This window comes from Alexandromys fortis, unplaced genomic scaffold, assembly GCF_014885135.2.
Source record: "Alexandromys fortis isolate MF-2015 unplaced genomic scaffold, M_Fortis_MF-2015_v1.1 scaffold_19, whole genome shotgun sequence".
NCBI classification, from domain to species: Eukaryota; Metazoa; Chordata; class Mammalia; order Rodentia; family Cricetidae; genus Alexandromys; species Alexandromys fortis.
Window position 1 is genome coordinate 8,241,267 of NW_026067890.1, and position 25,602 is coordinate 8,266,868.

The 25,602-nt window shown below is 40.9% G+C and overlaps 1 protein-coding gene across 1 annotated transcript in view; it reads right to left on the minus strand.

Moving 5' to 3' along the window:
- The window catches only part of LOC126507240 (bifunctional heparan sulfate N-deacetylase/N-sulfotransferase 3), a 107,972-nt gene that overhangs the window by 69,843 nt on the left and 12,527 nt on the right, over nucleotides 1–25,602 (minus strand). Inside the window, exons 2-3 of the mRNA XM_050151544.1 lie at nucleotides 11,033–11,120; nucleotides 4,709–4,863 (exon numbers count right to left, since the gene is read on the minus strand). Of these exons, the coding sequence (XP_050007501.1) occupies nucleotides 4,709–4,863; nucleotides 11,033–11,120 (243 nt within the window). The remainder of the gene's footprint in view (nucleotides 1–4,708; nucleotides 4,864–11,032; nucleotides 11,121–25,602) is intronic.

The following is a 25,602-nucleotide window of genomic DNA, read 5'->3' on the forward strand; positions in this document are numbered from 1 at the left end:
AATCACAGAGAATGCCCTCCTCCACGTCCTAACCGCTCTTTGTGTCCCCACAGGCCCCTGAACAGTGTGGCATGCCTCTTCCTCTTAGTACTTGAGTAACAACCTATCCTTTTGGCATCGCATGTCTCCTGATGATAAAAACATACATTTTGAGATCATGGTTACTATTAACCAAGACTCTTAGGATCTTGAAGAAGTATATAATTGTATTTTAACAATGATTTATTGAACGCCTACATGCAAATATCACTGTTTCTATACTTACTCAAATTGCTAGAAAAACACCAATTCTTGCTCCCTTCTATGAATCCCATTATGAATATACCAATTCCAGTTGTATTTAAGTTCTAAGATTGACTCATTATAGTCAAGTGACATATTCATTGTTCTCAACATATTTACCACCATACATAACATTCTTTTGACTACTCAGACCTGCAGCTAGCTATAAAATCAGAGTTGGATGATGGGGACATTTTCTAGGCCAGGACCCTTGAGGAGCTGAATAGTGGCAAGGTTTTGTCTTGGGGAAAGGTATGAGGTGACAAGAATATTCTTGTCATATTTCATACTGTAGGAACTGGCATGCGATCCCAGTACTCTGAGGCTGAGCATGAGCCCTTTCACTTGTCCCTCGGTTTTCTGCCTCTATGCTTACACCCATTTTATGAAGTAAATGACACGCTTCAGCCAGTCTGCGCTGATTTATGATGAGTGACCTTCATGAACCACGCTGCTTAGATTACTCCAGAGTGTGGCCTATCAGTTCAGATTAGATTCTGCATCCTGACTGGAATTCTCGACTTTTACCAAGACTACTGAGATTATACTTTGCATTAAATATTAATATAAGATGAAAACATGAAGTGCCATTTTAGCTAAGAGCCTTACTGAAAGAAAAACGATAGATTCTTCTCCCTTCTCTAGCTGCAAGCAAATGAATTGAAAGATGATCCTGTATTTTTCAAGCCGGCAAGTTTTTAATATATTTAAAATTATATTTTGATGTTATAATCTTTATTTCCATATTGGAAAAGTGATATGTTCACTAATCTAAAACATATGTCATGACAATAGACAGCCCAGCTAAGGTGAATGGATGTGTTTTGCTGGCCTGGAAAAGGGCTGTTATTCCAAAGAATGACATAATGCAATCAAGGGTACAGCCTACAGGAAGATTTCCAGTCCCCAGGAACATTGTTTCACTGCTACTAACTGTAAAAAGATTGTCTATAACAATGTTAATACCATCCGTTGGGTATGGTGACACACGCCTTTAACCCCAGAACCCAAGAGGCAGAGGCACGTGAATCTCTGAGAATGCAAGCCCAGTCTTGCCTACAGAGTTGAGTTTAAAAACCAGCTCATACACAATGAGACACTATCACAAAGTTCACAACAACAACAAAAACGAACAACCCCCCAAATAACACCCCCAGAATGTGAGTACTGTATAATAGAGGGTGGCAGGTATAGGACAAAAGTCTCTACTAATTACATCATTATTAAAAATTAAACTATTAAACCACTTGCTAAAATTCAGGTTCAGTCTTTGAAATGAGACAATGTATTAGTGATGACCTTTTCTGAGACTCAAATATAATGCTATTTTAGTTTTCTAGTGATATCTTTTAGGTTTTTAAGGCTGAACAATAGACATTTCAAACTGCATGATAGGCCAATCATTAACATTATAATTAATCCTGAATGGAAGGTTGATAACTTCAAAGTAAAATTTCTTTTTAATCTTTTAAAAATTTGAGTTAAGTCTACATTTGCTCATTAAAAAATTTCCCCCCTGATTCGTCTGTAAGGCTATATTTACTTTGATGGCTTCAGCTACCAAATCTAAGTCTGCTTAAAGGATCTGTCTGATCTTCCATAAGAAGCCACCGAAGGGAACATTAGTGCCTTTGTGAGAGAGAAGGGTCCACACCATGCAGAAACCTTATAGTTCAGACAGACTTGAAAATGAAATGAAAACAGCTGTGTCTAGCTGACAGCAAGAGTAGGGCCTGGCGTACTGGATCACAGGCTCAGATTCTTAGTGGGAAGGGCATCTTAAACATCTTTTAACTCAGTCACTCATTTAAACATTGCCTTTCCGCATCTGCATTCTTGAATACCCTTTGGCTTCCAAAGCAGCCCACTGCCTTTTTGCAATTTCCCCTATCTATCGTATCGGGAAACATTCGCGTTCGTGTTAAGCTCCTTCAGGCTGAAAGTGAAGAACAGGGTATCAGATGCAGCGTTCACACAGGTGAAGCATATGATGATTGCCTCTAACGAGAGGATGGTCCTGATGGCATTCCCAACAGTGTAGCTTCCACTGATTTTAAGCAGCTTTGTGTGGAATAAATAATATTCAGTCACATGGAAAGCTGCTTGGTCTCAGGTTGTCTTTTGGACCACTTAGAGAATTGCCCCTATTGGGAAGTGGGGGACACTAGGGGGAGAGGTTCCCTGGGAGTCCTCTCTTGAGTTTTCCAAGTCCCTTATGTTGCCCAGATGGCCATACATAGCCATGATTACTAAGAAGCAGAGGCTAGATTGACACTCGTGAATTGGATGAGGAAGCCTGGGGAACACAGTTATGCAGTATTAGAGGACTTGGATTTCTTTCTTTAATTCTACCAGTGAGCTTTATAACCCTAGTGTGCATTCTACGATTCTCGCCTATAAATGGAGACTACATATGCTTAGAATTCAGGCTTGTTAAGAAGATCAAAAGAAACAATGCTTAGTAGGCTAAAAAAAAAAAATTAAACCTATGCCCCTTTCCTCTTTGGATTTAGCAACAGCGTAACTTTGGAGGCCTAATATCTTAATGGCAGTTGAATTAACTAATATGTACTTACAAACTGTGAACCTCACATTAAAGCAGTTGCCATATCAATACAAAATTAAAATCATTTAAAGACTTTATTTCCATTACCCGTAATGTTGAACATTTCAGGAGTCGCGGCAAAAACTGAAGATGACAGTTTTAAGATACTAAATATAAAGATGAAAACAGCAGTTGGTGCCCATCGGCTGCTACTCCTTATCACTGCTTCATGCAGTTCATATACACAAGCAATAGATAGTGCATATATATTATATAACATAATAATATATTCTATTTTGTGTTTTGTGCTTATTTCCAAGTTTCTTAGTTCAGTCTTTCTCATATATCCTGCTTTGACCAAATTAAAAGTTCACTTATCTCGGTTCCATCAAACACTGAAGATAAACTGGCTTTCAGTTTTGTTTTTTTAAGATAAATTTTGGGTTTATTTTCTTAAGATCCTTCACAATTATTTTCTACGGCCTTAAGAAACATACTTTGAATTATCAGTGTATAATTAGCAATAATACTCATAAATCTTTGCCTGGATCTAGAGTCAGATAAAGAATGATAAAATTTCAATTTTGAACCATTCTTACAATAGGAGGAAATTATAAAAAATGTTTAAGACTCCTGCACAGGTCTGTTCTTACTGTTTACTTTCAAGTATGTAATTCTCAACATTGCTGTGTTCGGCAACCTCAGTCTTCTAGCCAGGGAACTGAGAGCTTTCAATTCTATGGCAATGTGTGGCGGTGTTTACTCAATTTTACATGTTTGTGGCCACTTATAGTTTCAGGGAGAAAGGCAATGCTCGTGTCATGAAAGTTTGCAAATATTGTCAAAATCCTGCTCTTCTATCAGCTTCGAGAAGCCCTACATTTTCTTTCTCATCAAAACGTCAGTATACAAGAACGGTACCCTTGAGATTCTGTTTCGGTAGCAGGATTAAAGTTAGAGAAACCTGAATCCCAGTGTGCCCTGCAAAGAGTTAGATTTTGCATATCTTTGGGAAAAACAATATGTTCTGCTAATTTTAACTGACTTGTGTGTAAGTTTGAGTAAGCAACCATAATATTGAGAGTGAAAATTCCTAGGCTCCTGCAGCTGGTGTACCATTCCATGAAAATGGATTTGGATCAGAGAAGCTGATCCAAGGGAGCATTTCCCTTCACATAGTTCTTATTAGAAGTTTTACCATAAGTTTCTCTGCCTCCAAATCACAGCGCCTTCAGTATGAACCAGCATGCTTTCCTTCTGATGAGCGAATGCTCCATCCTAACGTTTGCAGTATCACTTCACTGTTCTCCTGAATCTTCATTGACTTCTGTCTACTTTATGGCCTCCCATTTGGTTTGTTATGCCAACCTCATTCAACCCATCATGATACCTTAGTTTTATTTGGATTTCTTGATATACTGAGTCCCATTCCCACCATAACATATTCTTCCCCAACTCGATGACAATTATTCTCTGAACTGGGGGGCTTGGGTTCTTATAATACCATGTGACATGAAGTCACAGAATGTTTCATTCTGCTATAGCTATCTTATTTTTGTCTGTCAGTGCAGTGCAGCAGGAAGCTCCTGTATAGGAGATGTGTATTAGGAATGCTGACCATAATGCTGTGTAATTGAGCTTTGTGTTGTAGGAAGTCTCTCTTAAATTAAAGCTGTCAAAGCACCAAACCCAGGGTTGAGTGCACAGTACAAACTCAAGAGCCATACATGGAAAGGTCAGAATACCAAGGTTCTAATGGCTACCGTGAGAGTTGCTTAAGGAAAGCCAGCACAACACAACCTTGAGGCAACTTCACACATCTTGCTCCTTCCCTCGTCACTGTACATGACTTGAGCACAGCAGTCAGTGTGGGTTACTTACTAAGGCAAATTTTTTGTTGAGAATCATCTGCTCCACTAAAGAGGACTCGTTGTGGAAGAGGTGGGGCTGCATGTGACTCCACATGTGAGGAAACCACCAGAACTCATCCACAGACCCCAGCAGGAGGTCATCCCCTTCGTCTTCCTCTTCGGTCCCTGTAGGGGCAGAAAAAAAATGATTATTCAGTTAATTACAAGTGCATCTTCATCTTATCTGCCTATCTGTCTGTCACTCATCTACCTATCATCTATCTGCCTATCTATCTATTATATTTATTTATCTATTTTATTTATTATATATCATTTATGTAGTATCTTTATTACATATCATTTATGTAGTATCTATCCACTATGCATCTATCATACATTAACACTTATCTATCAATAATTTGCCATATAACTTATTTAGAAGACATGGTTATCTCTCATGCACATAAGTCATTGAACCCAAAATTTAGCGAAGGAAAGATCTGTTAAGGAATGGTTAGAGGCTGTGACAAAACTCTTTAAAGGCATTTTTTAACATTTTAAATTATGTGCACGTGTGTTTCTGTGTGTGGGCATCTGTATGCATGTGTGGTGCCAGCAGAGGCCAGAAGAGGGGTCAGAGCCCCTGGAGCTGAGTTACAGCTGGTTGTGAGACACCTGACATAGGTCAATGTTGCAGATAGTTCATTAGACTGTGTGAAGATGTGTCTCTGTGATTTGTTGAATAAAGAGCTGAGTGGTCAAGAGCTAGGCAGGAAGAGGTTAGGCAGGACTTCTGAGGACAGAGAGGATTCTGAGAAGAAGAAAGGTGGAGACACCAGCAGATTCAGAGCAAGTTGGACATGCTGTATGGAGGAAAGGCAAAAACCACGTGATTGAAAATAGATTAATAGAAGCAGATTAATTTAAGGTATAAGAGCTAGTCGGGGGCAAGCCTAAGCTTTCATAATTAATAAGTCTCTGTGTCATTATTTGGGGGTTGGTGATCTAAAGACAGTCTGACAAGAAAGCTTGCTAGAGGTCGTAGCAATATCTCTCGCTCTCTGAAAGAGCAGTACACACCACTGAGCCACCTCTCCAGCCCTGAAACTTTAAAAAAGTTATTAAACATGAGATATGGATATCAAAATATTTTGTTTCATCTTTAAAATTAATATTTAAATACGTTTATAATAAATATAATCACTCACGAAGACATCAGAGTCTTTAATCATCAGAGTCTCTGTACATCTTGTAGTATAGAAGAGAATGAATAAAGCAGACTAACTGATACTTTGCAAATAGTCAGACTGCAGAAGATGATGTAGATTATTTTGACATGGCTTGTATATTCAGATGCAAGAAAATAGCTTCCTGGTTTGTGTACGGCATTGGCACACACTGGTGTCTATGGCACAAAGTGTTGTCTATGGTACACAGTGGTGTCTATGGCTCACAGTGGTGTCTATGGCAGTCCCTTGCCTCACCTTTCACACTGGAAACAGAGAGAAGTCTCTTGAGGTTTCTCAGTTATCCTCTCATCCTGAGCTCTCCCTCCTCAGCCAGGACACTGTGACAGAGTTAGCTGGAGCCCCCCAGTGTGTGAGCTGTTTCCTAGGCTGCCTCTCCTGCTCCTCCTTCCTTGTCAATGCAACATCTGTCTTTCCCTGCATCTGTCTGTCCGCATTGCTTCATTTTCCAACTAGCTTTGCTCAGAGTGTTTAAGGGGGAGAGAGCAACGGATCTCAAGGTTCTTTAGAGAGATGCTCCAGCATGTTCGTTACCCTTCTCTGAACACCATGGTAGAACCGCAATGACAACTTTCATACATTGGGTGCACGCTGGATTTAGAGAAATGATTTCTACCATCTGACAGATTTATCTTCATTCACAGGAAATGTAATTTTATGTCTTTCATTTTTCTTAATAGCTTTATTTGTCTGTCTCCCTTGAATCCCACTTCGGGTATATTTTAGATCAGAATCAATTTTATTGAGTGGAAGTATCTATTTATTACTTTCAAGATTATGTTAAGACAAATGAAATCAATGTAGCTGCCTGAGTTTGGATTACTCTGGCCTCCTTTGCAGGAAACAGAGGACAGAAATGAGTTAGTCAAATCCCTTACGTTATTGAAAATGATGCCTGAGCCCAATAAAGCCACTGTCAAGAGGATCTTATTTTACTGTATGTCTCCTAACAAGACTTCCTCTGCAGCACGTCTGTCTTTGCTTTTATGTTGTGCACTGCCACCGACCGAGACCGCCGCAGAGGTAAGGCGGCAGTGAAAAGTTTTATGGCGCTGTGCTGCCTATGCGGTTCCGTTCTCACAAAGCCCTGTGGCTAGGGTCACAGGTAACCCGACTTTCTCGCATAAGGAGGCTGATCTTTACAGAGGCCAAGCGGCAGGCCCTGAGTTCTAATTTAATTAAGCAACTCCACATTCAGGGCCCTTAGTTATTTTTCACTGGCCAAATGCAGACTCCAGAAATGGCAGAATTTCTTAACTCAATACCTCAGTGCTTTCTACATTTTCAGGTAACTCTATGAGGCAATCAGAACGCACAGATGTTCTTACTTAAGCTACTGCTCAGTGTTTTCCTTTTACGTTCTAGCCCCATTGACCTGCAGACTACAGAACTCTTTCTGCTGCCTAACTTCCCTAACGAATGACTGTCAGTTAACTAACAAGCTCCGTAGGAAAACTGCAGCCTGGTTAACTGAGGTTGAAGATTGTCTTCTGGTTAACTGAGAGCGAAGACTGTCTAGGCATTTTACTAGCTACATAACCTTGGGCCCTTCAAAATTCAAGACAATGTTTAAATTAAAATAGATCTCAGAAGAAGTCTTGGGCTAGAGAGGTGGCTTAGTGGTTAAGAGCACCGGCTGTTCTTCCAGAGGACCCGGGTTCTATTCCCAGCACCCACATGGCAGCTCACCATCATGTTTTAGCTCCAGTTCCAGGGGGGAGCTGACATTCTTTCATGGCCTCCGCCAGCACCACACACACATGTGGTGCACAGACATGCACACAGGCAGAACACCCACACATCTGAAATAAAATTTCAAACAGAAAGCAAGCTATTTCCTGAAATAAATTTTCCCTTTGAAAGCAACACCATTTTTCTTTGTCCTCTCAAGATTGAGTGAAAAGGACGGAGTTTTCAGCCGAGGAAGGAATCAGTTCTTCACACAGGGAGACAATGTGCTCTAATCAAGTTTTATAACATCTAATTTGAGAGGCTGAGACTTAAATTTCACATTTGTTCCCATGAAGACTCATGCCTCGGGTCTTAGACAGCCCTGGCTGTCACTGTGCAAGGCTTTTCCTCTTCTACACTGACACCGTGTGTGCAGCTCTTCTGTCTGTTTAGAGAGAACACCCTCATCATGAGGTGCAAGAAGTGCTTTCATTAGAAAGAAAAAACCAAATAACAAAACACAACTCTTTCAGAGCTTAGAGAGAAGGGGTTGGATGAACGGCACCATTTCTAGCGTCTAGGGTTGAAGGAAGAAGACTGAGTTGCCAGGAGGTGTTTGTGTATTTCCTGAGTTTGGACTGTCCTGGTTTTCACTCTGTAGTTCTTTCTCTCACTGCCTTCCGCTTGGTTTGAACATGGAATGAATGTCCCGTTGGCTCATGTGTTGAAGGCTTGGTCTTCAGCTGCTGGTGCTATTTTGGGAGGGTGGCAAGAACGTGAGGGGCCTAGTTACAGAAGGCAGGTCATTGGAGATGGGTCTCTAAGAGCATACTTTCTCCCTAGCCCCTTTCTCTTCCGTTTTGTGATTGTTAAGTGTTGTGGGAATTCGTTCAGCCAAGATCCTTTGGGATACCAGTCCACTGGGGCGTGGTCTGAGGCACAATTCGCACAGACAGGAAGCACACTCGCCCCCTTTCCCTTTTCACTTGGTTGGTGGTTGGAGTTCTGTTTGCAGCTCCCGGCAGCCGCAGGGCAGGGGAATGCAGCAGTTTCCTTGTGAGTGTTCCCCGATAGACATTTGTTATCCTTTATTACGGGGTCTCGTGGACCCCCTTAATTGCGTGACAGTCATGAGGTTAATGACTCGTCTACCACACACAGCCACCTTGGTGCTCTGCCCCACCACAGGCCCAGACATGATGGGCAAAGCCGACCATGGGTGAAACTTCAGAAAGCAAAATTCACACCTGTTTTCTATTAAACCCTCCCTCAGGCACTTACTGCAGTAACAGCTTGAGTAACACCACTTGTTTCAAAGAGATTATACATTCAGTATGCTTTCCGATTCCTTCCCCGCCACTCGAGTTCCCTCTCCTTACAGATGTCAAAGCATCTAACACATGGTATTAGGGAGGTGGCTACGGGCATGGAGTTTCTTCTCAATGCTATGAAAGGGCAGCAGCATGAACGGGGTCTAGCATTCTTACAACCAGGACCAGAACTTCTGCACCCTGGGGAGCCTTCCGTGGGGAGCACGCCCTCATTTCTAGCAAAGAAATATTTGGATATCACAAGACTGTGAGTCTGTGATCAGTCTGGAACTAATTTTGTGTTTTTTTTTTTTTTTTTTTTTTTTTTTTTTTTTTTTTTTTTTTTTTTTTTTTTCTCCTCAGCTCTGGGTCAAGTAAGCTAACTGCTTTCCACAGTAAAGTTCTGTAAGCACCAATAATTGTCAGAAAGCACATACCCATCAGAGACGAGATTAGCAGTTTCTGGGAACTGTGTTTCTTTTCCCGTTTTTAGCTTGTTTCTATCACACACATTACTGAAAGTAACTTTGCGATTACTCCTAGCATTTGCTAGTGCAACCATTGCAGCTTGGTTCATCTTCCTTAGACCTGCTTTGGCTCTTCTTGGCTATTTGAATTTTCATGTAAATTTTAGAATCATGTCACCAATAGCCACAAAGAAACTTGTTAGGACTGTGTCTGAGACTGAAATATAATTAATTGTATTAATTATAGATCGATTTAGAGAGGACTGAATTCTTAAATATCTAGTCTTCCAATCCTTGGAAGTGTTTCAGCTTTTTAAAGTTACACCCCAATACAACTGAATAATTCCAATATTTACTCCTAAAACTTTGTGGATGAAATGGTAAATGAAACTTGGTTTTATTTATCTATGACTTTGATGATCTTGTGCAAAAACATATCTGATTTTGTATATTGCACAAGACCCAAAAAAGCTATTAGAAAAGATAAAATTGACATTAAAAGGAGCTACTTTTATTGCCCACAAACCGAGAGAGAGAGAGAGAGAGAGAGAGAGAGAGAGGACAACCCAGACTGTGAAAGAACTTATAATGCATGTGACTGAGAAATCAACACACAGAATGGAACAAAGATCTACAAATCAGTAACAAAGAGAAAACTTAGAAATAAGCGCACCTCAGGAAAGGGCCTCAAGCAGCCAGTAATCATGTGTATAGGTTCACTTTCTATTCGTAAGAGAAATATATATGGAAACCATCATATGAATTTCCACATTCCCAGAGCACAGTTAAAATTTAAAAGGGAAATAACATGAAATATGAGGCACAGTCCTCAGACAGCTAGAAATTCACACTGGAAAAATTAGTCTGTAAAATAGGTTGGCCTTTCCTCTTCAAGTTTCATATATGTGTCATGTGAGCAACTCCAGTCTGGGCTGAGATCCAACTGAAAAGAACTTACATTCTCCGAGGGACAGGGATGAATGCTTAACAGGATGATCTAAGAAATGCCAAAGGCTAGAAATAACCTTCTACACAGTGGTGGGATAAAGTGTTGGGATGCTCCAACGAAACACTACCAAGAAAACCGAGAAAATGATAATATATGCCCATATCTGTGTGACTAACACAAGGTATTATGACAACAACAGCAGAAGCTGGATGTGGTGAGCTTTACACTTATGTAAGAGGCAGGTGTATCTAATGAGGTACTGGAAGCCAGGGAGCAGTTTAGAAGTGTCAGAAGCAGGAGGCTAGAGACTACAAGAAGGGAGTAAGATGGGGATATGATGATGTCTTTCTTGCTCTGCTTGAGAGCTAAATCACTGTGTACGGTTTGTGAAAATTCACAAAAGATCCTGCTTGCTATTTATGGATTTTTCTGTATGTAAATTACAGGTCAACAAAAAGGAGAGGTATTAGAAAATACCATAAGCTTTAGGAGCATTAACATCATTCTCATTCTCTCTCTCTCTCTCTCTCTCTCTCTCTCTCTCTCTCTCTCTCTCTCTCTCTCTCTCAGACAGGGTTTCTCTCTGTCTCCCTAGCTGTTCTGGAACTTCCACTGTAGACCAGGCTGGCCTTGAACTCAGAGACCAGCCTGCAGGAAAGTGGGAACAGGAGGGAAGTGAGATTCCAAACAGCGTGCTCCAAGGAGCCTTACCTGTGTGATAGAATTTCCCTGAAAATCCAAGGTTGAATGTAAAGTTTGTGATTTGAGCACGCAAGAGATTCTGAGTGTCAAGCAGGGCCTGAAATACAGAATGAACAAAAGGTGTTTCAGGGTGACAAGGTACCAAAAGGCTTCCCGCACATTCAGAGAATAAAACCACTCTATTTAAAACGAAGGGTGGAGTCTGGATAATGTTGAGATCACACAGCACACACATGTACTAACACATTAGCCCATAAGAAACCAGAAGAACAAATGTTGCCTGTAGAAGCCAAGTGAAAGGAAAAGTTTAATCCATATGTATAAAGGAAGTAGAGTATAACATATCTCTTTTTACCCCTCGGGGACATAGAGAACCGATTTCAAAAGGACATTCAATTTAAACGAAGCTTGGCAAGAACATATGTGGAAAAAAAAAACACACTGGCATTTCTCAGACATATCTTTGTTCTTCAAAACACAAAATTCTTAACTTTTAAAGTCTGAGATTCCCAAAAGATAATGATTGCTATTCAAAGGAAGATATCAGGGCAAAGCAAATCTATAATTTGCCCATTAAAACCACTATCTGTGGTGGTTCATCTTGACTGACAACTGGCTTGGAAGGGATTAATTCTGGGGGATTAATAACGCACACCTCTGGTTGTGTCTATGAAAGGATCTGTTAGTGGGACTAGCTGAGAGAGAGGTGGTCTCCTGAGTACGTGCAGCGTCATCCAGGAGGTTGGGACTGAGTTGGAACAGACGAGAAAAAATGGGGCAAGTCAGCTGGCGTAGGCCGGCACTCCTGTGTGCTTTTGTGCTTTCTGGATGTCATAAACTCTGTTCTCATGCATGCACCGTGATGAACTGGAGCCATAAGCCAAAATCAATAGCCCCTCTGTCTAAGCTATGGCAAACATTTTGTCAGAGGTGAGGGTACCCACAATGCACTTCTCATAAGGAGTGGCCTGGGAAGCATGGTTTGGTTTTATGTGTAAATTCTACTGCCTGTGAGTATTTAGTGGACTTTCATTGTTTCTTTTCCTTCACTTCCTGATTCTTATTTAAATCCCAATGACTCCAATTACTCAGTCCCTCCCTCGCTCCTTCACTCTCTCTCCTGCTTGTGTCCTTAGAACTTAGTGTTTACCTCAACCAAACATAAACAGCACGGTTGGTTTTCAAAAAGATCGCGATTAACACTTCACTTTAGGTTAATACTTCACTTTACACATGAAGAGACTGAGGCAAAGAGATCCTAAATTAAAAACACAGACATAGCTTGGCTCTCACATTGGCCTTCTGTCCAGATGCTTTTTCCTCTAATACATCCAGGCCCTCAACTAACGTGGTGCTCTCAAGAGCAGAATTGACGCTCTGAAGCACCTGAGCTGCCTTGGCGCAGAGTCTCCGTCTTCATTCGGTACCCACCCGATGGTCTCCTGCCTCATCAGAATGCAACCGAATCTGTGCCTATGCAGAGGACGAAATCCTTTCTTCCCAAACTTAAACTCGTCTAATCAATCACTGATTACTGAAATGTAAGTACGTAATTGTTTCACTAACATTTCTTTGTTTGCAAGAACCAACTCTCTCGTATGCCTGGCTGAATGATACACCCTGTGGGTCTACATGACGCTGATGGATGGAGGGCCTGCCAGCGGATCTCTACACGGAGCTATGACAGTATAAAGCTTAATTGATGCCAGTGTCCCTGGACACAAGTAAGAGCTTGTTCTTATAAGGGCGGGGCATAGGATGGGCACAGGAAGAAAAACGGGCTGGGCGAGTGTGCCGCAGTGAGGAAGGGGATTTCTTCCTTCTTCCAGCAGCTGACAAGCTAGACTCTGTTGCAAGGAGGGTGCTGTACGGGTGTGTAAGGTCTGCGCCTTTTCCTTTCAAACTCTGGGGAAGTTACGGTGCAGTCTTTGAGAGGACAGGCCTGGAGGTCAGCCAGTCTTAACTGGAATTCTGGACCTCACCCCTTTCCACTTTTAGGCATGTTATTAAACTTTCAAAGCTCGAGTCTCATCATCGTTAAAGCCGGGTAATAGCACTCACTTCAGAGCTCTATCTGAAGATTAAATGAGACAATTCGTTTATGCTGTTGGTGCAGTGACTGGAACAGAATCCGTGAGCAGCACTGAGCATTGCTATTCTGCCATCTCTGGTGCTGCATGCTTCACTACAGCTGACACAGTTGTTACCTTTGCATTCTAGAAGAAGAGCTGTGGTACTTGCTTTTGTTTTTATCTTCATTTGTAAAGTTAAGACAGTCTTCTAATGCAGAGTATACTGAGGGTGAATCACACATGCAGGAGTGGTTTACTAAAAAGCCATTAAAATATCTATCTATATCTATCATCTACCCATTGATCCATCCATTCATCATCTATAATATCTACCTTCCATTTACCTAACATCTATTTTTCTATGTCATCTACTATCTATCTATCTATCTATCTATCTATCTATCTATCTATCTATCTATCTATCCCCTCTTTATATATCATTTATCTATCACCTGACTACCCCTCTCATCTACCTATCAATCATATCTATCATCTATCTATCTATCTATCTATCTATCTATCTATCTATCTATCTATCTATCTATCTATCTATCTATCTCAGCTATCACCTATCATCTATATCTATCTATCTATCATCTATCTATCTATCTATCTATCTATCTATCTATCTATCTATCATCTATCTATCTCTATCATCTATGTATCTATCATCTATCCATCTATCACTTCTTTATATATCATTTACCTATCACCTGACTACCTCTCATCTACCTACCAATCATGTCTACCTATCATCCATCCATCCATCCATCCATCCATCCATCCATCCATTTATTCACTGCTTATTTTGTTGTCTTTACTTGATTTACATTGTTCCTCTGCTCCCTTTCTGCCAATCCTTTTCTTCTTGTCGTTGTTTCTCTCCAGCTGAACATTCTAGCTCACTTTGTCTGTGTGACTTGTCTTATCTCGCTTCTTTTTCCACTTTACTCCAATTTATCTTTTATTATTTATTTAGGGGCTAAACATTCAAAATCTATTATAAAATTATTTCTTGCATTTCCAATTACCCCACCTTAAAACTGGGAATCCACCATTCTTTACTTTTGCCCCTTTTGTTGGAACCAGCCCTCAGTGAACTCTGTTTTGTGACCATAGACTGAAGTTTTAAAATGTATAGTTGCGATCACTGTTCTTTAGGAGAAAACAAACAAACCTCTTCTTCCTGCGGTTTAGAAGCTAAATTAAGTTCTTGCAAGATAATATCTTTAACAGCTAGAATGTATGAATCCCAATGACTCAACTCCCCCTGAGTTTTGCCAGTTTGAATATTTCACACATTTAGAACATATTTTAAAAACAAACACTCAAGCCCTTAGAAGATATATGAAACATATGGCCATACTAATTATGTATGGTGAGACAGTACATCCTACTTGTCAAGTCGATCTGACTGAGGAGTGTGGAAAAAATTAGCAAAGTACACCTGGGGATGCCAGCGAGGACATTCCAGAGATGGTTGGATCCTGAGGGCTCTGACTCACTGCTTGGACCAGCTCTTGGTGGATTCAAAACATGATGGCATTATTGGAAGGAGACCAAAGGGAGGGGGTGGAGCCTGACTGAGGAAGGAGGACACAGGCCTTATCCTTGGGGATTGTATGGTACCCTGATCCCTCTGGGTATCTCCCTTTCCTACTTGTAGGCCCTTACAATGTGTTCTTCCGTTTTTCCACACCCTCTGTGCTCTGAAGATGCTTCTGAAATCAGAAGCCAAAATCAATCCTTCTTCCCTTAAGTCCACCCAGATATGTGGTCATAGGGATAAAAACTGAGTAGTCCACACATGGTAAAGAGGAAGTTTGTGTCCAGATGGTATTTATGTACTTAGGGTAAACAGCAATACGTCTCATACTTAAACTGATTTTACAAACCAGATTTTGGGAATGCGCATGAGAAAAACGTCTTATTTTTATGCATGTTTCCATTGTTTTAAAACATATTGAAGTGTTTTGGGTAAGAAGTATAAGTACCTGGGAATGTTTTGAGACAACATCCTTTTCGCTAACCTTGCTATTGCTGGAATGAAATGATTACCTGGAGCAGGGTGCTCGTCACTATGAACAAATATCAGAAAGTGTTTCCTTGTTTTTAGTCTCTATTTGTGATACGCCTAAAATGATGTGGCAGTTTCAATAACTGTCATTATTGTTACATAAGTGACATCATTGTTACAACATTAAAATGGAAAAAAGCTGCACAGATTTTGGGCAAGCAGACCCTCTTCGGGGAGTGGAGTCTCTGATGCAAAAGGCAAACTGTCACGCGATTTCAAACACTAGTGTAGGAGTCTTGGAAGCAGGGCTCTTAGTTTCAAGTGCGCTCATTATTGAAAAGTGGTATTTTTACTTTTAGGAATTCCAAAGTATAGCATGTATTTAACAGTATGGTATATTTTTGCAATTCCCTATACCACTGATTATTTTTGAAACAAGACATTTTTTTTATTTTAAAATATTTATTTATTTATTATGTATACAATATTCTGTGTGTATGCCTGAAGGCCAGAAGAGGGCACCAGACCTCTTTACAGATGGTTGAGAGCCACCATGTGGTTGCTGGGAATTGAACTCAAGACCTTTGGAAGAGCAGGCAATGCTCTTAACCACTAAGCCATCTCTCCAGCCTGAAACAAGACATTTTAAAGTCATCCATTAAGATAGTACTGTTACCACTCTTTAGTTTCTCAATAACTAGGTCAATCTGTATATATGCAGATATAAGGGGATATAGGCAAATGAGAGTCATAGAAAGAGCCGTTGTGCTGTGAAAGAGGAATTACAGTATGCTAAAATTGGAATTAAAAGAACAGGCTTGCATTTTTTATTTAATAGCATATTGTGGATGGACATTATCCTTTCACCCCAAATCATACCTTCTAACTAAAGCAGAATACTGATAACATCAATCGGTTGTACTATAATTGATTCCATCATTTCTGCTTATTGTACATTTAATTTCCTTTTGTTTTGGCAAACATAAATCTTATTTGTTGTTTAAGTATGTGTTTACATAGTAAGAAACCCTCCTGAGAGTCAAGCAATTCTATTTACTTTTGAATAAACAAACAAACTTTGCAGAAAATTTGAAAATGTTTAATAGAGTTTTAAAAGGGAGCATAATGTCCAATAAAATTGCAAGACATTTGCATCCAAACATAACTCAAAAAAATTTAAAAATCACTTTTTTAAAGCTGAATCTATACACTGTTCTTTCTTAGCTTTTCAAGTTCTCATTATGCAAAGTCAAGAACATTTTCAAGATCTGGTTAAAGGCAAGAACAGATCTAATTTAAAGAAATTGAGCTCTGAGGATTGAGTAAAATGGAAGCTTTTATGTGGCTTTGGATTTCACTCAATTTTCCTTAACAGAATGAATACACTAAAGAGGGAAAATGAGAGGCAAAAATTAAAATTAAACATAATTGAAAAACATTTTTGTATGAATCGTTTCAGTATCCAGCAAATGTGTGGCATTCTCCAGAACACCTGCTAATTTTCATTTCTTATTTATACCACCTAGATAATATTTTGAGCCACTCCACCAGTTGTGAGTGAATAGACTAGGCTGATAAGCCAATCAAAGACGAGGAAAATATTTTAATGTTGAGCATCGTGCTGGTTCATTTGTTAACTTGACAGCAACCAGAAATACCTGGGAAGAGGGTGGCTAACTGCGGAGCTGTGGTCTGTGACCATATCTGTGGGCGTTTCCTTGGTTACTGAGTGATGCGTGTGGGGCCACTCTAGGCTGGTGGACCTGGGCTGTATAAGAAAGCAGGCTCGGCAACCTAAGGGGAGCAAGCAAATTAGCAGTATTGCTCCAAGGCCTCTGCATTTGTTCCTGCCTGCAGGTTCCTGCCTTGAGCTCCCTTGATGATGGACGATGACATAGTAATGTACGCCAAATAATCCCTTTCTTCACAAGCTTGTGCTGGTCAGTGGTTATCACACCAACAGAAACCAAGCTAGGACAAGTGTGCTTCTGAGCAGGAGGGAAAGCATATATTACCCAAAATGTAAGTATCTATATAGACTTAATTAAATAAAAGCAATTGGGTAGCTATTTGTAGAGACTATACTGTGTCTCTGTGGCACACACTTCTGAATTCAAGCATCAGAGTTACTTAGTATAATACTGTAACCCATTTCAGATGAAATGGAGAAATGCTCCCAAGTCCCTAAAACCCTAAAGCAGAAATGGGGCTGTGGTAGATGGAGGGCACTTTGCTGCCCCCACCTTTTTCTTTTTTTTTTTTAACCAAGCTTGAAAACTTCTTTTGGCCTTGCCACAAAACTCCATCTCTGTTTCCTCTTGCCACCCTGCAAAAAACAAAAATCATGTGTCCACAGGTTCCAGCTGTGTTCCAAACGTCTCTTTAGTAATGTGGGTGTCTATTAGCACTAAAGGGGAGGTTCGCCAAACAACTGTATGACAATAAGCATCACAGGGCTCTGAGTCTGTCTAAACGATGCTATCAAATCTTTCATTCCCCATAGGAGTATTCATACTTTTCATGTCTGCTCTGTGTTAGCAGAGTAAGGACATACAGTTTCTGTGGAAGGTAAGGGGAAAGAGTTACATAGCTGTATTAAATTGTTACATTGTTTAACTCATCTAGAACACACATAATGCATACACTTTAAATCACATGCTAAGGGTTATTTTTCTTTAAACCGTTTTTGGACTGAAAGTGGCAAAAATGATTTGTAACTAGGAAACAAAAATTATTAAGTTCACCGAGTGCTTGAGTTTTTATGCACATTTTATTTAGTGTTTGGCTGATGCACATCAATAGGCAAAATACTGATGTACCTTCAGAAGAAAAAATATACAAAGCAGTTCACAAATCCTACAGTATGTTTAAGAACTATTAGGCATGTTCTATCATTTAACTACTTAGAAAAATTATTTAATATATCATAAAAATACTTTAATACATGTAAATAATGTTATTTATTCTTCCTAAGAAGTAAAAATGCTAAGTACCTATAAAAACACGGAAAAGGCCCTCAGCATCCCTTCCACTTTTACTTTAAAAGCAAAGTGGAGCTGAGGCTTGCCTATCCACTCCACGAGGCAGTAGTTACACTTCTTGTATCTCGGCAAGATGTTAGGAGCCACCATGCAAACACGTTTGTTGAGTGGGACAGGAGTAAAATTTTGATTGCTCATTCATGAAATCAAAAGGCTTGTGGAGCAGTTGTATGTTCATTTACTTGAGTTTTTTTTTTTTTAACTTTGCTAAAAATGGCGATATAACTCAAGTTGAAAAATAAAATTAGAGAACATTTTACTTTTTTTTTTTTTTTTTTTTGAGAAAGCGTGTCCTGGGTCAGTGCTTCTCAATACTGATTTAAAAGAAATAAAGGAAAAAATAGTTCGCAGTCACAGTGTGACGCCCTTCGGAAACTGTCAACTACAACTCACAAATCTACGTACAAAATAGTTATATTATCACAATGATTTCAAAAATTTAAAATATTCGCTTTTAAGTAGCAGTAAATCACAAAAATAGTTTCCCAGAAAGTAAGACTTCTGGGTTCTAGCCCAGACACTGAGCAGCGCTCCTGAGAAGCAAGACCCGGGGTGCTTTCGTGTCTGTGGCCTCACACCACACTCTAAGCACCAGCAGTGTGTTTGCTGATTTGAAATGCTGAGAGTTCAAGGTCGCTCTAGTTCATTTACAGAACTGTTGTTTCCTCCAGCATCTGAAAAGGTGCTGAAGACTATGGGCTTAGTAGGGTTCCTGGTGCACAGCAGGCAGGAGGTAGTCAACAGCTCCACGAACAACTTAAGTAGTAGGCATCACGTATTTTCAAATAAGTGTTCTAAAAATATGTTTGAGGATTGGGTGAACTGAGTTGCAGCTCTAGGAGCTGCATGGGCACTGAAGTGCTCTGTGCTTAGCTTTTTGTCTCACTTTGAATGGGATATGAGTTACCCAGGTAGCTGGTGTCTGAGAAGCGTTTTTGGAGGTTAACATCAGAAGCGGTGGAGTCATGCTGACTGCCTTCCTTGTTTTCAGAGGGTTTTCCCAGATCAGCTGAAGATTTGAACAGAACAAAGAGGCGAGGAGGAACTTTTCCTAAATGACTATCTCAAACTGGGACACTGGTCTTTTTTTTTTTTTCTCTGCCCTAAAAATCGAACTCAGTGTTTCTCCCTCTAAAACTTTTCCCCATAGTTTAAAATATAAGGTATAAATGACGAATAAAAATTATTTATATATATATTTACAGTATAAAGTGTCATATTTTGAAACATATATGCATTGCAGAATAGTTAACTCAAGCAGGTGTGTAAATCATTGCTACTGGATAAGAGCCATCGCTGGGGGACGTGGGACTCTCAGAAATCTGTAAGCTATGAATGGTTCATACAGAACCGGGATAAGCCTTTTGAAGAATTCCTTTGCATAGCTTCACACCAGACTGCAGAACTTGTTTTAGGAGTTTTAAAATGATTTATAGTTTTCTTTGATACAAGCTGGGGAAAAAAAAAAAGAACACAAATGTCTACTTTACCTAACAGCTTTCTTCCTCTGGAACCTACGAGGCCTACGAGATCGGAACGCTAACGCTACTAGGAAGAAAATAGAAAAGTTGAGCTTTGCTATGATCCAAATGTGTCACCAAAGTTTATATACTGAAATTTAGTCACCCATGTATTATATCCGGAGGGGCTTTAGGATGATGGAGTCAAGAGCATGGATGAACTGGGGTCCCTGCACAGAGCTAGATTTGGTGCCTGCCTTTTCTGTCCCTTCCACTAGGGAGGGTGTGGGCATCAGCATCTGCTTCCTGGTATTGTGGCGACACAAATGCATCTGGAAAAAGAGGCCCGGGTCTTTATGCACGTGGAAGCCGCCATCTTCTAGCCTCAGACTGACAGGAAGAGTCTCTTGTGTATAAGTTACCAGTGTGGGATGTTTTATGACAGCAGCCTAACTCACCGAGGCAGATTTAGTTGTTAGGAAAGGTAATTGTCACTTTGAGTCACTCCCCTTTCCACATTATTCTGGTAGGATTTATGATCTGGTTTCTGAGGGCAGGAAAAATTAAATTCCATAAACTGATTGCAAAGAAAGATGCCAAAGAAGCTAATGAAGGAATTAGGCCGGGGAAGAATAAATTTTCAAAGAGAAATTACACAGCTATGCAAATTAGGGCGTGGGGAGAAGAGGACATCTCTCTCTCTCTCTCTCTCTCTCTCTGTTCACTGTGCTTTAGCGAGAGCTAATGTCGCACCATAGAATTCTCAGTCACGTTGCTAATTCAAGTCACATTGAGTGAATGTCTACTATGTGTCATATCTTTTGTTAGTTGCTGGGATAATCAAATTAAATCTGTCATTCAGTGACAGGATGTTGTGAGGAGAAAATGAGATTTTTAAAAAAGATCTTTTTATGCTTTAACTGAACAAATGTACAAAGTTATCATGATCATTTAAAGTAAAATTTTGGAAAAATTGTTCACATTGGCAGATGGCATCCTTGAATGAATTAGAGACATCAAGGTAATTTAGATGTCAGTCCTTCTTTCTCCCTTAGCTTCAGCAGCAGGCCTTCTCACCTCCAGGGTGTCAGGACAAGGGCACTCCAGTTTCTAGGCCTTCCCTTCTCTTGTTTTTTTTTTTTTTATTTTTTCTCTGTCACTGAAACCCTCCTTATATTGTCACGGGTGAAACTTTTATGTCTTCCTTTACACAGTACAGTACCAAGGAGGTTTGTCTGAAATGAAGAAAACGGCCTTAGAGGCTTTGCAGAGGTACTCCCATCGCCCCAAGGACCAGACTTTCTTGCATCCTTTGCCTCTCATTGGTTTCTTTGTGAGACTAGCCAGGCCCCAAGATGTTATGATGCTCACTTACTGTTCCTCACTCTCTGCTTCCACTGCACATAAGAGGCTCCAGAGAAGGAGCCTGACTCTTTCCTCATTTGTGTGTTGTCTGGAGTAATGGAGTAGGTACCCAGAAACATTTGTTGAGTAAACCTACAAATATTTGTAATTTGTAGTCTAAGCATTTTAGGCCCGACACTGAAGTATAGAGCTGGGTTAAAAATCAATGAGGCTGCAGTGCAGTTTGGGGGTTAAAATCAAAACACACACAAACCCAAGAGGCTATTCAGAAAGATAATGAACATGGACCCTGGAAGGAAGTTTTCTGGCCTGATCCCAGCTTCCAGGACACGGAGTAATGTCTCCCTTTGGCCAAGTATCTTTGCCAAGTCTGCTTTTCTGTTGTAGAAAACAAAAGAAAATTAATAAGAGGAAGGCGTGACTGGTTCACTGATTTGTAAGTTTACAATCTTGTGATACTGCAGTCCTGGAGCAACAGAGATAATGGGCACACGCCAATTACAGTACAGATCATAATAGACACAGTGCTCTCAACGCTGACCCCAGCCGGGTGGGGCTTTCCGGCAGCAGGCACTGCCCCGAGTGTGCAGGGCACCTGCTACCCCTGGGAAGGGGTTCTATCCTTTCCTGTGGATTCCAGGGTGTTCGGTTTGCCTAACATGACCTTTTACCTGCTGACCCAACTCACTGGCCCTCCCTCTTTTTTGCTGAAACCTGGCCTCTCACTGGGACCTGGGGCTCACTGATGATCTCAGGGACCGGCCTCTCCCTGACTCTCTAGGCTCCAAGCACCACCACCCTGCCTGGATTCTGCATGGTGCTGCTTGAACTCGGGACTCTAGGCTTGCCCAGAGCTTTCCTGACTGCGTCCCCTCACCAACCCAGCTTTGCATCCCTAGTGTACCACTCTGTAAAATACTTCATCTTATGCCTCTTTGAGAAGAAGTTAATATATCAAAATAGAAATCCACACCAGACATTGTGGGTAGCTGATATGGAAGTTTCATACAAACAGTGAAGCACACACCATCAACCTAAACGTTAATCTCTGAGATCACTGAGTGGAATACTGGAGAACACATCCACTTTGCGACCTCTGGCAAGTGTCTCTTCTGAGAAGTCACAGGTTTGATTTGTATTTCTGGTTATAATTGGTAAGGTGACTCTAAAGCCGGGAAAGATGCCACTGTTTGAAGCCACCAAATAGTCGTTTGCTCTCAGTGACCCTGTTCAGATGGAAATTAATGACATTTTTGCGTCTCTAGAGAGAGCCTCCCTCAGGTCCCTAAGAACAAAATTATTTTTCCTTTACAAAGATAACTTCAAGTAAGACTGAAATTAAAATGTAGTCAATGGTACAGTGGTCCATGTCTCCTAAGTTTTAGATAATTGTCTAAGAAACAATGAAAAGGTGCAGATTGCATTACTCAGGAAGAGGAGCATTGAATATCAACACAATTCACTTCCAAAACTCTTTCCCATTCACTTTACCACTTCAGTGCTGGATGTAGAATGATTCAGGGAAAGATAGCACTGGTTAAGATGCTTTCAAAAGCCTTTAGAATGCTCTCTTCACAATGTTTTCCAAATTGCCAATTTTAAGTAGGAGTAGGCCAAGCTCTGAATCTGTTTGAATATGCAAAGGTTTGCTTGCTGGAAGCTTCCTTCTCAATGTGGCGAGGGTACTTTGGAACCCTTATGAGGGCTGGGTGGGGATCCTTAGGCTAAGTGAAGAAAACTTGGAAGGGCATTATGGGACCCACACTTTTGGGCTTCCTGCTTGGTGATGTAGATTTGTCATTCCACACGTGCCTCTGCAGATGCTGCAGCCACAGTGGGGTGCGGTGGGTTGCAGTGGGAGTGGCCCTTGAAAGAGTTGATGCTGGGGGCTTAAATATCCTACGTCTCAAACCGAGGGCTAACTAAAACTCTTTTTCATAAAGCTAGCGTGCCTTGGGTATTTTGTTAGAGTTAGGAAAATGGGCTAATAGGGAAAACTGGTATAGAGGAGTGGAGCTGTTACAACAGCCATACCTGAAAACGTGGCGGCTCTGTACTAGCTAACAAGTGGAGGTGAGAGGAGGTGGCGGTTCTCTACTGAGCAATCTCTCCAGCCCCGCTGAATTTTCATTAGTTTTAGAGGAAGGAGCTGGGAGTGTTTTATAAGAGACGTGGGGATTCCATATTTATAGTACTCATTCATGTCAACTGTAAAACCCACACTGAAAACATTCTTCAAAAACCCTGCTACATTCATTTATCGTGTGTGTGTGTGTGTGTGTGTGTGTCTGTGGTGTACATTCACATGTGTGCGAGTGTGGAGATCTGAGGACAAGTTGGTCTCTCCTTCCACCACATGGAACCCAGGAATTGAACTCAGGCCACAAGGCTTGGCAGCAGGTGTCTTTACCTGCTGCTGAACTATCTTGCTCTTGATAGCACTAAATAGCTAAGCACATCCAAGAAGAAAAGCCTCCAGTGTTCCTGAAAGACGTTCCCTGTGCTCTTGTGATTCTGCTTGCCTTGGAAGCAGCACGAACCACTTTTGCTTTGTAATGTCCTTTCAAGCATCCTTCAGGCTTATTGCTCGCTGTAAGAGGCCTGAGTGCTCAGAGTCCAGAGGTTCACTTTTTCCCTATAATGCAGCCCTCTGTGTGGCACTCTATTGCGGCTAAGGCTATTGCTGTTCTCGCTGACCCCTGCCAGGACCTGTGAAACTGGGCTGGACTGACTGCTCACTTGCACAGGGATTCTCAGACTTCACACCTTGTCATAGGTGATGAAAGGTAGCTCTTTAACAACGATGGACAAGGAAAGAGCCTGTTTATTTAAGAGACCATCTGAAGTAATAGCTCAGGGATGTCGGTGGGAAAAAGCATCACCCTCGAGATTAAGTGATGGGAACTCACGTTATGGCCAAGCAAAGAAAACATATTGCATGAAACCACAAAAAAGCCCCAATGGTTTTCTGAAGATGGGTGTGCTGTGTGCAGTGTGATCTCTATGTGTGCTCCTGGCTTGAAAATTAGCACTGATGTTAGATTCACAAAACCCAGTAAAGTCTTTTGAGGTTCAATGCTGATTTCACATCTGTATCTTCAGAAAGCCAGCTGGCTGGTTTGTAACTTGCCAGCCTGTACCTGGAAAACTGAGTAGAGAAAGAAGGGTTAAACTGATGTGAGGTGTACGTCACAGTTAATAAATTGTGACAAGTACTAGTAGGCAGGGACTGGAGCTTACAGATGTAGCAAAGAGGCACTGTCCCCTTTAAAAGCACTTATCAGTTAGTCCCGGGGTGGCGGCAGGAGATGAGGCCAAAACAGCCCTTTTAAATATGTTAAGACTATTTTAAAGCAGCAAAGTATCAGTATGTAACAAACCTGGCAGGTATCTGTGATATGTTGGCACTTTAATAAAAGTAAAATCTTTTACGTAGAACTCAGCAGTTCATAAGGATGGTGCGGTAGGTATCCTTTCGTACCTATGGACCACACTCACAATATCAAAGTCCACACTTGCACTGTGTAGAGCACTTTAGTAAGGAGAATTTTGGATGCATCACTTGGCATCATATGACGACGCCTTGGCAAGCAATAGACGTTCCACGTGATGGTGGTTTCACATTGCAGAGGAGCTGAAGCGTTCATAAACTGCCTGGTGACGTGGCAGCCACTGCACCACTGCAGCAAGGCCCAGTCATCTGTGCTTGTGGTGATGCCAGTGTGAACGCGCCCATGGGCTGCACTGCACATAAGTTATGTGCACTGAACAATGCTTGATAACAATACGACGTGACTGCAACCAGCTTGTATGTCTACTACCCTGTCACTTACCATTCTTTTCCTTCTACTGAAATTAAATTAAATTAATTAAGCACAATTCATCAGCCCTTCTACTGACCTTTATTGTAAGAAAGCATGTCTGTAACCTTGTACATCTCATCTCTCCATCTCTCATCGAGAAGCCAGGACACGGGACCGACCTAGGCCATTTGGTGTGCATGACTGCAACCTCCAATATTCCACAATGATGGAACGGCACAAGAAATTTTCTTGTGCAGTTTCTCAGGATGCAGGCTCATAATCAACCCACATATTGCTAGATGCAATTGTGGTCTGTAATGAGATTAACCGATCAACACCGAAAAATCTTACCATAGCAGAAATATGAGAGTTCTATTTATGCCTCAAAGACCTTGTCAAACTTTGTGAGGTGAGAACTGTTGTCAACTGTTTGCAAGATAAAAGTACGCATTCAAACGAGCTAAGCACATGAGCATGGACCACAACTAGTGCAGATATGGGATTGTAGCACAATTTAACCAAGTCTGAGGACCTAGTTCTTGTGCAGCACACAAGCATGGGTTCTAGGGAGGGAAGCTGCTTTATGAGCCTAGAGTGATCCCCACAAAGGATAACATATATTCCCCAATAAAATGAGTTTAATCAATTAAAAATTATTTCCTATAGAAGATAATCTATAACTCTAGTTGCTAGAACTTATAGTACCACGTAAAAGGCAGGACTTCTATTATTTTTAAGTGACTATAGCAACAGTCATTTTTATCAAGCGCCTATAAAACCGTGATGGGGCAAAAAGCATGTCAGTCTTCACCATGAGCAGC